This window comes from Phyllostomus hastatus, unplaced genomic scaffold (assembly GCF_019186645.2).
Source record: "Phyllostomus hastatus isolate PE091 unplaced genomic scaffold, TTU_PhHast_1.1 phas_scaffold_114, whole genome shotgun sequence".
In the NCBI taxonomy this organism is placed as follows: Eukaryota; Metazoa; Chordata; class Mammalia; order Chiroptera; family Phyllostomidae; genus Phyllostomus; species Phyllostomus hastatus.
This window is the reverse complement of record NW_025334006.1, coordinates 4,503,291-4,522,001: the sequence shown is the minus strand read 5'-3', so window position 1 is coordinate 4,522,001 and position 18,711 is coordinate 4,503,291. Positions and strand designations below refer to the sequence as shown.

Sequence of the window (18,711 nt, the reverse complement as noted above, 5' to 3'; positions counted from 1 at the left end):
AATCCCCGTGAAACTCACAAATCTACACATTTAAGACATCCAGTAATTGTGTTTAACACCTAGTTTTAGATGACCTGAACTAACTGCTTTCAGAAAGTTCTCAAGACATATGCTACCTTCTTTCCCAATTTTCTCTAAATTTTCCTGAAGCTGACTCTATGAAGCATAAAATCCTCTTCAGTCTTATAATAAAGCTATTTATTAAGCATTTATGTACAAGGCATCGTGGCAAAATGCTTTACATACATTTACTCATTTAATTTCTTCTTTTAGAGGGGCTTTATTTGAAAATACCAAATGAAATGTTATAACACTTTCCAGAGGATGGTCACAAAATTATAAGCTTGGGATTAATACTAGTGCCTTATTTTACTATGATTTCTTGTCTCTCAACATTTGCAGGTCCTGTCTAGCACAGCTAGATGGTTGCAAACGGTGCGTTAATTCCTGAGGCTGGATTCTGACCTCCATCTAATAGCTTATAATAGCAAAGACAAAACACTAGAAAACTCCAGATTCACCACGATCTCACAGTCAAGTCAAGAAACCAGATGACTTGGAGAGCCCTTACTTAAAGCAAACCGCCTCTAATATCTTACTCAGCATGTACTACAGAAAAAGAAGTTTACAATTCCAAACCAGAGTTACTCCAAGAGTGGTCCACGAACGTGTTACTAGTTTACATCTTCTGTATCATTGAGTACAATGCTTACTTCAGCTACCTTTTTTCCTCCCAGCAAACTGTTCCTTTTTAATTACTTTTATTGATTGATTTTGGAGAGAGAAACATCAATCTGTTGTTCCACTTACTTATGCATCCCTTGGTTGATGCTTGCATGTGTCCTGACTGGGGATGAAACCTGCAACCTTGGCCTATCGGAGCAAACTCGAATCAACTGAAGCACTGCGCCAAGGCCGTGCGCAGCACACTATCCCCGATGAAGGAGACTGTGCTGTTTTACATTCTAGCCCAAGCTCCTTACCCATCATGGACTAGTAACGAGTGGTTTGTGGACCAGCTGTTTTGGGTTATAATGTTCTAGACCTCAATTTTGGATTCTACTAGTTTTAGGCCCCTGAGGCCAAACAAAACTTAAATTAACCAAATGCTTAGCTGAAACAGTCACACAGTAATGAAAAGAGCAGTGAAAATGATTAGCTGGCCTCACCTTCGACAGAAGCAATTTCACACAGGAGACGTGACCTTCGTAGACAGCAGACAGAAGAGGGGTGATATGATGTTTATCTGGAGCCTGTGAAATAATAAGAGACAGACCACCTTACCCACTTTTCGTTTCTTCTTTCTAGATATTATTAGGGAACACTTGTGACTATTTTAAACATTTGATTTATCTTTAGGGAGTGGGGAGAGAAACACATCAACGTGTGAAAGAAACATCCAGCGGGTGCCTCTTGCACACCCCAAGTGGGGGGACCTTTTGGTTTGCAGGACAACACTCAACCCACTGAGCCACACCAGTCAGGGCCACTTGGGATTATTGTAAAGTCAATGTTTACCTATTTGCCTCTCTGCACAAAATCACTTCACAGCTCCACGTTTCTAGCCTCTAGAGAGGTGCCCTCTAGATGCCCAAGACTACTAGCAAGGCTTCTCCTTGGGAGTCAGAGTGAAGTAGGAGCAGGGCCTTCATCGCGGTTCAAAGCTGGGCTCTGCCACTTACTGTGCGACTAGTTACTGACTCTGAGCCTCTACTCCCCACTAGTACAGAAATGCCAATGAGGTCGTGCAAGGGAAGAACACAGCCAATGAAAAGGTGAAAGATTCCTGCAGCCGGGCCAGGTGACACGGTGTTCCCCGAAATGTGAAAAGTTCATCTCACTTGCTGTCATGGTTATTTAAACATTTTCCTAAAACTCTGAAATGCAGAATCCACAAAATGCAAGAATCAGGAGATGACTGCTCCCGTCTGACCACCTGCCTGCTGACCTCCGTCCAAAAATGCATTTTAGATTTATCGTACGGCTGCACAGTCCTCCGCTCCACTGGGTGAGTGCCATTTGCTACCAACAGACAGTGCTAACTGAAGTTGCATTCGAACTTGAAAAGCCACAAGCCAAGGGGGAAACATCCTGACCCTCAGCTTGCAAGTCAGTCTGTTGTGCTTATTCTTAAAAATCCCAAACATATTTCTAAGTTACAGAAATTCTGGTATAATCTCAGACTGTATTATTTAAAATGAGATTTTCACAATAACTATTTTACACACCCATATAAGATAATTACCCAAAGCATACACTGGGGGTATTTTTTTCCTAGAATGACAATGCTCTTTACATACGTTAATGTCTGCTCCTTTCAGCAGCAGGAATTCCAGTATTTCAAGCTGCCCACAATCTGCCGCATAATGAAGAGGTTTCCTTCCACCCTCTAGTGTCCGGTTGACATCTTCTCCCTTGTAAAAGAAGCCAAATGAAAACAATATTTATATGGAGTGAAGGAGGAAAGGCACTTGATATTTTCACTTTAAAATTCTGAGACTTCCATGAAATAACTGAATTTCTTGCAAAGTGGAGTAAGTGACCGAAGACCTGAAATGAAATTCTGCACAATACAGCAGGCAGCACACAGTATGACAGTAATTCGAGCCATGAGTTGTCAAGCTGAAAACAATACGCAATAATGCTACATGTAATAAAATATACTACTGTGCTCCATTTCTAAGAAGTTTAATCAGCATAATGTCAAGAGATGGCCACATGAGACCGATGAGTTCAAATCCTGACACCTTGACACAGATCATATTGCATGTGTTTTAATTCTCCAAAGAAATCATCACTAATGGAGTCAGACATCATTATTGCAAGGTAATCATTATTAGCGATTAAGAATTCATTTCATTCATTCATTCATTCATCGATTCAACATTCACCGAAGGCCTATTGTATGGCGGGCACTGTACACCGGGGACAATGGTGAGCGAAGTCAGACCTGGCTTCTGATTGCACGGAGCTCTCCATCTAGTGGAATCACCCAGGTAAACGTATTTCACACTAGAACTGCGGCAAGGGAAAGGAACTCAGCGCTACACAGGCACTGTTCGGAAGAACATGACAACCTGGGTGGTGGATGGACAGGGAGGAGGGGTAGCATTGGAAAAATGAACGTAAGGCCTCAAAAACTAGTTTTCATTCACTGAGGATTAACAGCTTCTTACAGTAATAAATAGAATCACCATCTCTGCTGACAAGCACAAGCTACAAGAGGTTTGGCACTGTGCTACTTGTGCTATCTCTAACCTTTAATCCCAGAAGTAGAAAACGTCCATTTCACATATGAAAAGTCTAAAGCTGAATGAGGTTAAATAACTTTTTAAAGTGGCTCAGTTAGTGACCGTGGAGGTCTAAACCCAAAAACTACCACCGCATTGCCTCCAAGTCAGTCTTCACCCCTTTTATCTTAAGGAAAAACTTCAGACTTCTACAGAGTAGCAAAACGTCTGAAAGAACTTACTGTCTTAACCTACTATATTATTCAGCTAGCTTTGTTTGGTTGACTCATCAAGGCATTTCCTGAACTGCGATGTCCAGAGCTCTATCATTTTAGAGCCGCATGAGCCGTTCTTTCAGCCACACTCTACATGGACACAGAAGGAAGGTGTATTCTAGGCTGTAAGTCACTGGAGACTGGGTCACCCCTAGTAACTAACCATACCTCTTGGTTGTGAGGCCTTAGAGTATTTTCTAAACCTCAGTTTCCTTATCTGTAAAATGGGAATGAAAATACTTACATCTCACAGGGTGTTAGTATATCATTAAAGGAGATAATTCATGCAAAGTATGCGACCCAGGGCCTGACACAGGGTAAAACATAAAAGATTAACTATGATTTCTGTGGACCCCTCATGTTTTTATACTAGTTTTAAAAGACTATTCAAACTTGGGTTAAGGCAGGATTCTGCATAACAGCTAAAATACACACAGATAGGATTTCATGTAATATACTTAGAAACAAACTTAAATAGTGAGGGCAACTCAGTATACCACCTTAGTCTTTACTCACAACCGCAGAAACATGAAGCTCTGAAGTGAAGATAGTGCTTAAATGATCCACAGACGAAAGCAGTTTAACTTTCATTATTAAGACTTCCCTTCCATTATTAACATTAACTGGATAGGTCTCTTTAGTGAAACAAAGCAAACAAACACCTGCAGCGAGCAATCAACAGGATACCTTTGTCAAAAAGATTTTCCTGAATCAAAACATCTGACAGCTTCCTTCCCTACTTAGTACAAGCAGGCAAAATGCACATGAAATGGAGCTGTTAGGTTGAAACCCTTTCCTTTCTCCCGGCAGACACTGACTTCATAATCCCATCTCAGCAGACAGAAAGTGACAAGGCTGGAAAGGTTCTGTGTCACTGACGGGAAAGAAAGGATCCTCTGCTGCAGGGCCTCAGCAAAAGCAGTACTCATGTAAAAATCTATAGTACTAAATGCCTGTATTGGAAAAGGAGAAAGGCCTCAAATAAATGACATTTTTACTTTCACTTTCAGAAAGAAACTAGGGGGGGAAGGTATGTGGAAGTCTCTGTACCTTCTGCTCCATACAGCTGTGAACCTAAAACTGCTCTAAAAATAGTCTATTTAAAAACAATTTAAGTCCAAAGTAAGGAGGAGAAAAGAATAAAAACCAGAGCAGGAATCAATGCAATGGAAAACAGAAAAATAACAGAAATCAAAAGCTAAACTCCTAGCCAGAGTTATCATTAAAAGATAGATAAGACACAAAGAAACTCTCAAGTCCCGGATGGCTACGCTGCTAAATTTTACCAAACATTTATGAAGAAAAGTAACAGCAATTCTATATATTATTCCAGAAAACAGGAAGCATCCAACTCATTCAGCGAGGTCAGCACTGCTGATTCTAAAACAGGACAAAGATATTACAAGAAAAGAATACCACAGGCTCATATACATTATGAACACAAAATGAATAAAATTTTAGTAAACGGAACCTGAGAGTATATAAAAAAAGATAATATACCACCACCAAGTCAGATTTACCTGGGAATACCAGGTTGGTTAAATATATGAAAAGTCAGTCAACATAATCCATTATTTTAATACCCCTCTCCCCAAAAAATCAACTGAGTAGACACAGCATCTGACAAAATTCAACATCTATTCCTGCTAGAAACTCAGTAAAGTAGAAAAAGAAGGAAACTTCCTTGGCCTAGTAAGAGCTTTCTATAAAAAACTACAACTAACATCATAGTTAACTGGTGAAAAGATCGAATGCTTTCCCCCTAAAAATCAGGAAAAAGATGAGACAATCTGTTCTTACCACTTTTAGTCAATGTTGTACTGGAGATTCCAGCCAGTACAATAAGGCAAGAAAAATAAAAGCATCCATTTTGAAAAGGAAGGTAAAACTGTCTTGGCAAATGACATGACTATCTATGTAGAAAATCCAAAAGAATCTATTAAAGCTACTAGAACTAGTAATTTCAGCAATGTTGCAGAACAAAAGATTAATATACAAAATCATCTACATTTTATACTAGCAATGAATAATTGCAAATCAAGATAAAAATAGTATTTATAATAACCTTCAAAAATATAAGACATTAGCCCTGGCTGGTGTGGCTCAGTGGATTGAACCTGGGAACCAAAGGGTCGCCAGTTCAATTCCCACTCAGGGAACATGCCTACATTGCAGGCCAGGTCCCCAGTAGGGGCCATGTGAGAGGCAACCATGCACTGATGTTTTCTACCTTTCTTTTGCCCTTCCCATGTCTAAAAATAAATAAAATCTTAAAAAGATGTCAATTCTCCCCAAACTGACACAGATTCAATGTACTACCAGTCAAAACCCCAACAGGTACTTTTTTTTGACATTGACAAAATGACCCTAAATTTCATATGGAAATGAAAACAATCTGGAATAGCCAAAACAACTTTGAAAAAGAACAAGCTGAAGGGCCAACACAACTTGATTTCAATAATTACTAGAAACTGCAGCAGTCAAAGTGTGGCACTGTCATAAAGCTGTAAACTATTCAAATTTATAGTGACAGAAAGCAGACCCTGGGAAGAGGGGAGTGGGAAGAGCAATAGCAGGGCGGGGCTACGGAGGGACACTTGAGTGGAATGGGTATGTTACCTTGATAGTGGTAGTTTCAGAGGTGTGTCCATGTCAAAACTTACCAAACTGTGCACTTTAAATATCTGCAGTTCTATTTCAATTATACCTCAATAACACAGATTTTTCTGAAATCCAATTTCCGTGGCTCTGTTCTTATATGAGATGCTAATCAGTGTTTGAGGTAGGATGGAGCCTGGGGTGACCAACAGTACCTTCATGACAGAACTTAACAAGCAAAAAGCTATTTGAGATTAAGTTCCCTCACTGTTAAAGTGTTGAAGGAAAAACTCTTGACTTACATATACTGTAACTCAACCAACTGCATGGAACAAGCTTTAAAATGGGATAAGAGAGAGGATCAGTGTGAACCCTACTAGCTGAATGGGCTTCAAAGATCAAAACACGTGTATGAATTGCTGGAAAAAACCTTTCAATTAGTATCCCAACTTCCAGCCCCATTTTGCCTACTACGCTCTTTACTCTGCAGCCAGAGGGATATTCCCAAACACAAAATGTGATGCCTCACTCCCCTTCTGAAAGAACTTCCCTGACTATCCACTGCTCCTGGAGGGTGAAGTTTAAACACAGCTTAGAACATCTGGAGTGATTTAGCCTGACCAAGCCCATGACGTCCTTTCCAACTAACTTCTAATCCCCCCTGCAGGCCTCCCCTGTTTCCTTTGTTTAAGCTAACTCCTGCTGACCCTTCAAAATCAAGCAGTAATAAAACTTCCCCTGGAAAGTAACCTCTAACTGTGTCAACTTTGAGCGGTAAGACCCTCACAGGTGTGCCCAAAGTACTTTGTACTGTCCTGTGTCATCACACACAGTATTCCACTCAAACTGCCTGCACCTGTATCCTCTATGTCTCCATTCTTTACTTTTGCATCTCCGGTGCTTTGTATAGTTTGACGCACAATAAACATTTATACAATAGAAGCTTGAGCAAATGGTTAAGTTGCTCTAACAACAGACTTGGAAGTAAGTCATACATGACATCTTCCATTTCAACCAAACGCGGATAAGGCATCAGTTATCTAGGAAGGGCAGCAGTAACCTGAGAGCAATGATATGTTTACCAATGTAGGGAGTTTGAATGACAGTTTCACTGGGTTTTCAGCAGTCTGGATAACATAGTAACTTCAGTAGTGGTGGTGAAATAGGAAAGTCAATGCTCCATCTAGTTCCTTTCTTCCCACTCTCCACCCATATTCTAGGCATTAAAAGTGATATAACCAGAGAGGAAGTTAGATACCTGTCCTGTAATCTTGGTTCTGACTTCATGAAACATTACCAATTGCAAAGAAAAATCTAATCCTAATTTTGTATCCCAGATTCTCAGGCTAGGGAAGAGATATTTTCTGCACAATTTCAACAGCTCCCTTAGCATTATATGACAATCTAACCAGGTTTTCCTGCTCATCTTGCTCTCCACTTTCCATGGCGACTATTTAAATCTCTTTCACTATTTATAAACCGTCAACGTCTCTAACTCTTCCTACACTTTCTTTCTCAGCAGATAACCTCATATCCTTTTGCAGAACACTCTTCAGGCAGGAACTCCATCAGGAACTTCTCTCTACCACACCTTCCTGTCACTGACAAATCCCCTCCTACTGAAAGCCAATCTCTCACCTCTATGTTTTGGACCCTATCCTTTGTTTTCTTAGAAAGCTTACTCCTTTGTTTATTCCTTTTCTTGCCTGTGTCTTGAACCTTCCCTGCTCTACTGATTCCTTCTCACCAGCATATGCTATCCACAACTCTTCCACTAAAAAAAGCAAACAGCAGCACAAGAACCTGTCCTTGGATCCGACATCCACCTTTTAGCTACCATTCTCTTTCCTTTCCTTTCAGCCCTACAGTTTCCAAAAAGGCATCATCTGTAATTGCTATTTCCAATTTCTCACCTTCCACTCTAATCTGACTTCCACCCTAAACACCAGACCACAACCGTTTCTGCTGAGGTCAATGACCTCCAGGTTGGGACTGATGACCACCTCAACTCCTCCCTCCTTGTTTAAACACTCCCCGGGCTTCAGCGAGGCCACATTTTTGTACTTTTCCTCCTACTCTCTGCCTGGGGCTTCACTGTTTCCTCTCCTGACTCACCTACTTCTATGAGATCTTTATGACAAATTTTTGGAATCTTAGTTGTCATACAGAATTCAAACATTTGATAAATTTGGTTGTCCTTACCCAGTCTTGTAATAGTATCTCCATAGAAATACCTTGATTATAGAATTCTTAAGAATTACTTCTTTAGGGATAAAGTTTATATAATAGCTTTTAAAGACATCATGCAGTAACATTTGCCACAGAATCTGGTCGCAATCCCACTCTTACCTTGCTATGTGGGCGAATAACCAGGCAGGCCACAAATAAGCGCACGCAGCTCCTACTTGCCACACACAGTGGAGGAAAAGCAGGCGGACAAACCTACCTTGTCACCACATCCCAGGCCCATTCCAGCTTCACCCTTCCCTTTTAGCAAGAATAATTTATCCAGTTTCACTTTACTCTCCTTCCTTTCACCGCAACATCAGGCTTGCTGGTTGTTCAATACACAACATAATTTTTATTATATTAAATGTGTATTTTACCATATTTTTCTTGTAAGTTGTTTTGGAGCTATTCTTATGTTCTCTAAATATGGTCTATTCCATATATGTAATACACATGTAATACTGCAGGTATGAAATATTACTTCATGTTTTCTGGTGAGTTTAAATGAAATACACCCTGCCCAGAACTGCCATGGTCACCACACTCTCTGTGCCTCACCAACAAGAAGGGGGCTTGGATTATGGTGGGGAGGGGAAAGTCTGTGTGAAACTGAAAATCAAAAGGAACCCACGAAGAGTCCGAGGAGTGCTCTACATTCTAACAACTCAAGATTAGCTCCTCTGAGCCTTCACCAGTCCTAACAGGCATTATTCTTAGAATTAAAAAAAAAAAAAAAAGAAAAGGAGTTACAACGCATGACTAACAGCTTACATCAGTAAGTTGGCGAGTTCTATGTTGGGAGGAGATTTTAATAATTATGCTATGATTTATTCCAATGCCAAAGTATGACACTTTAGGGCTGGACACTGGACAAGTTTTTCAACTTTTGGAAAATTAAATGGCATTATTGGCATTTGAGAAAGCTAGTCATGTTTCATTTCCCAAGTACTAAATAGACAAAAGCCTCAGCTATAGCAATAAATTCTATTTGACAAGCAACTTACTGGTGTAATGGTCTCGTTCTATTTTTAGTATCAATGAAGCAACTAATGTATAACGAGAAACCAGGTTCCTACCCTTTTGCTATGTATGCTAAGGATACAAAAAATTTAAGATTGTGGGTCTCTACTCACAAAAACTTTACTCTTCACTGATAAGCTGGCTTGACAAAATAAGTAGTAATTGCTATGTATCTCACCCCCTCACAAAATACAAAATAGCCTGCCCCACTAATTCTACCCAGTACTTCTTCACTGAAGTACTCCAAATAACGAGAAAAAAATACATGCTTCCCTGAATCTGTAGAAAAGATTCTTTCTCTGAAATAGCCAGTTAACATATTCATAGCCATTTAAAAACTCATGCAAATATATACAAATGAATATGCACATATATGTGTCATTTGTTTTCATATAAAAACCACGATCCAAAATCCATAGTTATTTTTCCCCTCCTGATCACCCATCGATTCTTCAGGCATTTGGCCCGTGTTTACTCGATGGCTTAGGAGTGCTTCCTTGGAAGAAACACAGCTGACTATTAAAGAGCACAGTGCTCTAAAATCTAATGTGGTCTCCTCTATTTCTGGTGCCAGATACAGTATGATGATTACTGATTCTGTACCTTTCCTCTTGAGATCCACTAGATAATATACGAATCAACTGTCAATCTACAAATTCTTTTGCATGTGTATATATAGTTTTCTAGGTAGAATCCATGTCATTTTTCATCAGATCCTCAAAAGGGGCCATGACCCCTGAAACATAATAACCCTCTGTCCTCTATTAGAATGCATTTTCCTAGGTCTCTAAGTCTTACCTACCTTTCACTGCCTACCTAAGTTCTACTTTTACGAGAAGTGGTATTAAACAGTGAGTGGAAAGAACACCAGGCAGAAGCCCGTGGCTCTAGTGCACTCTGCTACTGCCCACCAGCTTGGCGGACCTTGTTTCCTCACTGGAAAATCAGTGGCTGGAGGAGATAACCTCGAAAGTCTTTTACAGTTAGTTTTTGTGCCCTTTACTTCTGTGGGTTAAACACGTCTGGTGATCGTGTCAGTCTACAATTGTTCCCCCATCCCACTCTTACACTCTAGACCAAGAAAAAAGGCTTTTCTGTACTTCTGGCTATGAGAACAAAACAGCTCAGGAGTTTTGATACTGAAAATGGCCCCTACAGTATGCTCAACTTTCCACACAAAGTGGAATTGAGCAGGAAGATTAATATAGCACGAGCAATGTAAAAAATTATGTATGTATCTTTCAAAGGCAAATTTTTAAAAGTCTATTATTATTCTGAGTTGTTTTACTAACAAAAGTAGGTATGAAAAGGTGAAGAACCCTGGCTGGTGTAGGTCTGTGGATTGAGCGTGGGCCTGCAAACCAAAGGGTTGTCAGTTCGATTCCCAGTCAGGGCACATGCCTAGGTTGTGGGCCAGGCCCCCAGTAGAAGGCATGCAAGAGGCAACCACACACTGATGTTTCTCTCCCTCTCTTTCCCAGCTCTTTAAAAATAAATCAAATCCCTAAAAAAGATGAAGAAACACAGCATTAGAAAAAGACACACTATTTACAATTAGGTTTAATTCAACAAACATTTACTGAGCCTACTATAAATCAGGCACTGTGTTACATGTTTGGAATAAAATAGGAAGGTCTGACTTGACGAGTTTGCTGCCTGCCTACTTGGGAAGATAAAGGAGCTTCAATGAGGGGAATGATCAATGACTTTGTTGATAACTTATTTTTTATTGCAATTTAGCTTTTCATGTATTTATATTTTGTAGTATTAAATTTTAATGGTCCTTAGGGGTCAGAGACTACATCTTATATTCCTAAATAAAATCACACTTCACAATGCCAAATGTGGTACTCTCTGATTGATAACTAATTTTGATAGCATATCATAAAATGTTAAATTAAGAAATAAGCCAGTATTCAACATGGTGTCTATTGATTTGGAGAGTGTAATGTACACACACACGAACGTGAGACAATATGCCTGAAGAAATCAATCAGTATGTTACGGTGTGTGAAATTCCCATAAGGCAACTGGAAATCCAGGACGTGCTAATTTGGAAAGTGTCTAGTACACAGTTTTGCTGTGAGGCTTCACTGAAATAATGTACCTGGTGTGTAGAAAGCACTCAATAAATGTCAACCACTACTATTACTATTATCAGAGGCCTCACTAGTTCTCACTTGAATAGCTTCCTACCCAATTTTTCTACCTTCAGCATTTTAACAATATGAATCAAGTAGATCAATGTTACTAAAGAGTAAATGATCATGCAAAAAATTTCAGCTGTTCCCTTTTGTTGAACAGAAAATCCTCATGGTGACACATCAGCTCCGAATTAACAGCAATATACCGTTTCTGACCTTTTTATTTTCATTCATATACTGCTCCCGACGCACCAGTGCTTTCCCGCTTTTGGCAAACCTCACGTTGTTGTCTTCCTCTGGCACGATACCCAACTTCCACCCATGTCTTGATCTACTCAAATCTACTTTTCAAGATCTATTTTCTCCATAAAACTTTTCCCTAATACTCTTGATAAAGAATTTGCTCCTTTTAATTCTCATAGTTCTTCCTATGTCTCTTACTACATTCATCTTTATTCCATTAGGTATTTGTTATTTATGAAATGCAATGGAAACTCCATTAAGGAAAGGACAATGCCTTATTTATACACATCACTCACAATGTCTATGGGTGACTTGTGCATAACCGTCCAACTTAATGAATTAGTGTAGTTAACTTATACCATTTTTGTCATACTATGTCACTTGTTGCTTATCAAGACAACTACCACTTCACAAAGAGGTATTTTAATAACATTGCTGAGTGTTCTGAAAAGCCACAGAATCTCAGTGTTGAAAAGGACTCCAAGTGCCATCTAATTCAACCACCCGTTCTGTGTTTGAATCCCTGCTTGTGTATACCCAACCTACAGCTGAACTTCTCTAAACAAAGGGAACTCAAGACCTAACTGAGCAATCCATTCCTGCTTTAGATGCTGGAAAATCACTGTTTACTGGTTCTGGTTCTGTCCCTTGGGGACACATGAAACAAGTAGTCCCTATTTTCACATTAGATTATTATTAATTATGTTTAGCAGCCACATTACATTGCAATTAAAATGTATGTTTTTTTCTGTATGACTTGCTGTTATCCTGAACTTCAGTAACCAATTTTCTGTGTATATATGTAGGACCTTCATATTAACTGTATTAAATTTCATCTTATAATGGTCACCTTATTTTTCCAGGCTGCAAATTCTTCCCAGATTCTTATTAAAAGAAATTTGTTAGTCCTTATCCAGCTGTACCTTACCTACCTTCATCATGGCCACCTAAAGTATTTCTAAAAATAACCAGGTAAGACTGAAAGATGAGCCCCACCAGTGTTCAGGAGAATCCTCTCAGTTCACTATATAAAGGGGCAGTATGTTTGGGTGCTGCCACCCGAACAGTCTTGAGTCTAGTCCATTACACTCTCATCCAGTCATCTTTTCCCATCATTCCCCCGAGCATAAAATCAAAACATCCAAATTCCAATGAAATATTTGAGATTTCTCTTATCTAACAATCTAGGAACTGCAAAAAAGAAAATTAGTATAGCAGGACTTATTTCTGAGCACTCCCTTGTAAGTGTTACAAACAATCCCACTACCACACACACAGAAAAAGTAACATGTGCATTTGATCAAATTTGGAAATTTGATCAATTTTGCATGTTTCTTCTAGTGAGTCCTACCACCCCAAATATCACCATTATTACCTTACTGTGCTTGTTTTTTCCTATGAAAGTAGTTGCTTTAAAAAGTTACACTATTTAGTATTTACAATAGTGTATGAGATATCTTGCTGTCAATCTTGAAAGTTATATATCAAGCAATATTTTTTGAAATATTTTTTAAAAGCAATAATATTTTATCAAGTATATTTAAATTTACTCCTAATTCTGGACATAAAGATGAACACCAAATGCCCTGTAACATTAAAGTTCTTATTTTATAGAACATAGTATCATATTTCATTGATTCTAAAGCACACATTTTCCTGTATTTTAACATCTCTGAAATTGAGACACAAAACAAGAAGAAAAAAAAAACCCTTAACACTGGTGAGTGGGAAGGGTACTTACGGATTGATTATATCCTTTGTAAAAATTCTAACAGTCATTTCTATACCTGGCTTTACTATTGAAATTAATATATGCCTGGGTTGAGATGCTAAAGTATGAAGTACAGAATTAGATCATGCTGCATTCAGAGAACACAGAATAGTGAAATTCACTGAAAGTAAGACCTGATTATTGTCTTTAAAATTGGGTGAGTATGCCATCAATAAATTTTAGATTGGAAATTAAATATTAAATTGAATACTTTATTTTTTTAACTATGCAATAAACTAAAACCAACAGAAACACATTAAACCCTAGTGTTAATACAGGATGTTTGGAAGTTCTGACTTTATCTAAACTGTGTCCACAAACTGAAGAAAGCAAACTGACCTCCTGTTTAAGTAACATTCTCAGAGGAGCATTCCCTGATATGCTTGTCCCAACTGCTGGGAAAACAAGAAAAAGAGAGAAAAAAGCTGAAGAAAAACAATATCGGTGCATAAAAAAAAACTAGTCATATGTTGAGAGCCACTCTGTCTGGTTTCAAAAGCTGTAACCCCCCATGGCTAAGGCTGAGTAAAAAAACCCTTGTGACCATAAGCCACTAAGGAGACAAAAGTTATCCTCCCGGCAGGGGCGCAGCCTCTGCCCCCCTTTACTTCACCCTGCTTGGCCCCTGAGGCATGGCTGGATAGTCAATGACGGGTAAGATTCCTCAAGGAAGGGACAACCTAAGACAGGCACCATTGCAAAGGGGCCGTCAGAGAAGGACTGCCCTAATTGAAATGATAAGGGTCCAAGCATAAAATGAGTTTGTTTCCCAAAGTTTTATGGCCCTTTGGCATCACTCTATCTGACCCTGACTCAGAATAAGCCCTAATAGTTCTTTGAACATTATCTATTCCTTGATCATTACTGCCTGACAATGATTGATGAGCTTTACATATACACCCTGTATTCCTATGCAAACTAAACCCAATAAAAGCCCATTGAAGAACAGGCTCAAGGCCTTCTCCTCTGAGAGACTGGTCAGCCTTTCCTCCCCAAGCAGACCATGTCTTAGTAGACTTTTTCTCATCTGTGGTGGCCCAGGGGAGCTCTGCGGGCAGAGCCCACCCCCCCCCCCACACACAATCATATGGCAAAATAAAAACTATTAAACTGAAAACTCAAGAAAGTTAATTTTAAAAAGTACAGTACAATGAAAATGGAATCTGTAAGAAATGGTTTCCATGAAAAAAATATCTTAAGAAGAGAACAGGCAAACATATCAAATGAACAAAATGAAATGCAGGCTGATCTGAAAAGGGAGTTAGCAGGCTGAGAAAATAAAATGTAGCAAGGAAATGAAAACTGCAATTGCAAAAATAAAATGTGCACCAAAGTCAGTAGAGGTGGGTAACAATACTCAAATTAGAAAACTCAATTAAGAACTGAGAACAAATTTAAATTCTCACAGAATAGTGAGGTGATAAAAAAATAAAAATGATTTAAACAAGATTATTATAACAGGTGTGAAGTTATACATGAGCCATACATGAGCCATATACATGCCTAGACATGAGCCAGAACCAGAACCAATGAAACAGAAAGTTATAAAACTTTGAGCTCAGCAAAGACCTGAGTCTACATATTGTAAATGCTCATTGTATCCCAGATGGAAATCAGTAGACACCCGCCTACTAATACAGCTTTGCAATTTGTTTTACAAGGATGAAGCAAGCAAAAACGAAAAACAATAAAAGATATTACCACTACAGAAAATTAAATGACCCTGCTCTCATGCAACACTGAATTCCAGAAGACAAGAGAGAGAAACTATAGTGATGATGTTTGGAGCTTGGGATCAGGTATAATCCTCTAAGGAGAGTTACTGATGCTTACACTAACAGTAGAATGTGTGAAATGTCTTTTAAATATGTTGGAGGTAGGCAGAAGGTAGAGAATCTGTGATCTATAATTTGGAAAGAATAAATCAGGATTTGTGCATTCCATAACAAGCAAATCAATCCTCGGGTGTAAAGGTAGCCTTGGGTATGAGCAAACCAGAAAAGACACCACCCGCACTCCCTTGAAGGTGGGAGGCAGCAACAAGGAGCACATCCCGACTTGTAGGGAAGCAATTCTCCCACCTTTCAGTTTCAGAATGTCAGTTTTCCTACGTATATGGGTTATAGCTATGGGTATTTATGAAATTAAGAATTAAAGTAGAAAACCTTTTAAATATGTATCAATTCATTTAGAAATAACACAGGAAGAAGCACATGTTAACATAATTGAGATTTTTAAAACTAAGAAATAACTCTATTTTCCTCCAAAAAGGCGAGAAGGATGGTCCTGTATTGCTTTTTTTCTTTTTGCAAATCTTTTTAATCTTTGTTTTAATAGAAGACAGCTGGATTCTCATATCTGCTTCCATATTCAATTTGTTTTGATATATTGTTTTGGCTGAATTGTAGAAAGAACATTTGGCCTCCCACAGATACTTAGTTGAACTAGTAAATCATTTTTAGTCATCTTTTCAGTTAATTATGGATATTCTTCTTTGACATTACCCCACAAAGCAGTAGGTGGCAGTTTGCTAAAGGTTACTGGCAATGAAGAATCTGAACTAGCAATGAACTTTATACTGTTAATTAAAACCTATCAGTCTACTTGCACTTGGAATGGACTTTTATCCATGCATGATTTTGTAATGTTATGCATTGGTCACTTAGAAATATTGGTTTAAGGAGTTATGAATCTTCCAGATGTTGAAAATTTCTTTAATACAGTATCAAAACAATCGCATTCCACTGATGTCACTGCTAATACCACCATCACAAAAGCCTGCAGTACTGGGAAGCTGGTGGGCTCAAAATGGCATATATATAAATGTTTGAATTTTCTCTTGAAAGCTCAAACCTTACCACTGGAAATAAAAAGTATCAGTTGTTTTCCATAAACCAACAGTCCCACTAAATTCATTTTTAAGAAAATGTCAGTCAATATTCAAGTCTGAATAACCAAATTTATAGCTTGTCAGTTGTTTCTCTTTTCAAACAAAAATAATGTTCCATTAAAAAAAAAACTGGCTAGTCCAGGTTGTGACTCCAACAACTGCAGATGTGCTCTATGGACATTTCCATTTCTTCAAACAGAATATTAAAGGAATGTACTGCATAAGCAGGACTTACTGTGATACAAGTGAATTTTTAGTGGCTTCATCAAGGGCATTCTGAAGTGAATCAGGCATATTTTTCACTGGGGGGATTACGTTCACGATGACCAGCAGTCCTACGGCTTGCTCTGTTTCACAGAGCTGTTCCACTCACTTTTGCTTTTGTACCATCAGTAAGTGTCATCACAGTGACAAGGACAAATAGTCTTAATATATTACAGAACTAGTCTGGACATCATGAACGGATAACAGATCCATTCACGGCATTCTCTGGACTGGTGGATTTTAATTTAACAGAGTATGAAGTTCACTGACCTCCTGAAAAGGTCTCAGGGCCCCCGGTGATCTACAGCTCCTTGAGACCTGTTGCTCCAGTGAAGCAAAAGCTATGAAGTCAAATTAGGACTCAGAATGGGGAGTCTGGGCATAAAAGAATTAATGACGAAGAGAAAAGCGAGCCTTTACTTAAGCAAATATGGTTTAAAAATGTAGATGTCAAAAATAAGTTTTGAGAGCGGAGATACACAACCTACTAAGCACATACAATCACCCATTTATATACAACAGAAAGCAGTGGGGAGCATTTCAGATCTTGCTCCCCGGCATATTTCTGTCAGCTTGGGTCAAATACTTTTATAAAAATTAAAGGGTGGGTGGGGACATAAAAACCATAGTAGATTCTGTCAGACACAGGGTCTGATTAAGTGACCCATTTACACAAAATACTGTATGCTGAAGGTTTTCACACGATGGTGACATATCCTCTGTGAAATATTATGTAGAATCATTTAAAATATAAATAGCTTTTACTCCTTGAAAGCTTATCATGTGCCAGGCACTGTTACAAATACTTTCCAGAATTATTCATTAATTATTACAAAAGCTTCAGGAGACTGGTGCTACTACTACTGTACAAGGAAACTGAGGTACAGAGAAGGTAACCTGCCCAAAACCTCAAAACTTAGAAGCAGCATATGCTGGTATATAAAATCATAAAATTTCAAAGGATATATAGAACAAATTTGTTAGTAGTCATTTTTAGAGAACAGCATTATGAGGATATTCTCACTTTCTGAATTTCAATAACATGTATTTTTAAAATGAACATACATTACTTTATAATCAGTTAAAGCAATCCAGATATTTTTGTATTAAAAAACTAAAAGCAAAAGCTATTGCTTATTTGTTAACTTAGCAAAATTTAAACTCAAACATTTTTTTCTGATGAAATTTAAAGGCCAGTAGACCTAAAAAAGATGAATACATCCCAAGTCCTGGGGTGCAAAAGGCCAAGAAAATAAATTCCTAGACTAAAAAGGTGGGAAAGGGTGTGCCAAAATGAAAGTTTAAAGAAAATAAGTTGAAAGTATAAAAGCAGAAGATTTAAAATGATCATTTATTGTTGGGAACCGCCCTGACTGGTTTCAGAAGCTGTAACCCCTTCCAAGGCTAAGGCCGGGTGGGCGACCTTGGACAGTAAGCTGCCAAGGAGACAAAAGCTTATCTTCCTGGCAGGAGTGCTGCTTCTGCTCCTTTTACTTCATCCATAACTGGCCCCCAATCTTTGGTCGGTTAGCCAATGACGGGTAAGATTCCCCAAGGGGGGAACAACCTAAGACAGGCATGATCACGTAGGAGGCCTCCAAGGAAGGACTTTGGGGGATACGGCAAAAGGGGGTGATGGACCCTCGCCCCTTGGCTTTGACAAAGCCTGAGTCCTCATTCTGTCTGCAAGAAGTCTCCTAATCTCTTGGCTGCCTTACTTCCCCTGCCTGTCTTAAGCCTAAGACAATGCCTTAAGCCTGAAACAATGACAGAAGGTGGTGCAGCCCTGTGCTGGAAAGGGCGGTTCCCCAGGTGATCAGGCCTAAGAAAGAATATGTAAAATCCTGTGAAACCTGCTTTGTTTAGAATGCTCTCAATTAAATGATAAGGGTCCAAGGAAGAAGTTTGTTCCTCAAAGTTTTACAGCTCTTTAGCTATCTGACCCTGACTCAGAATAGGCCCTCAGAGTTCTTTGTTATCTATTGTTTGTTCCTTACTTCCTGGCAATGATTAATGAGCTTTATCTGTATTCCTGTGGAAATGAACC

The 18,711-nt window shown here is 38.8% G+C and overlaps 1 protein-coding gene across 1 annotated transcript in view; it reads right to left on the bottom strand.

Annotated features, from left to right (window-relative positions):
• MTPN (myotrophin) overlaps nt 1-18,711 on the bottom strand; it is a 53,422-nt gene that overhangs the window by 16,923 nt on the left and 17,788 nt on the right. Inside the window, exons 2-3 of the mRNA XM_045855683.1 lie at nt 2,301-2,414; nt 1,170-1,253 (exon numbers count right to left, since the gene is read on the bottom strand). Coding sequence (XP_045711639.1) covers nt 1,170-1,253; nt 2,301-2,414 — 198 coding nt within the window. The remainder of the gene's footprint in view (nt 1-1,169; nt 1,254-2,300; nt 2,415-18,711) is intronic.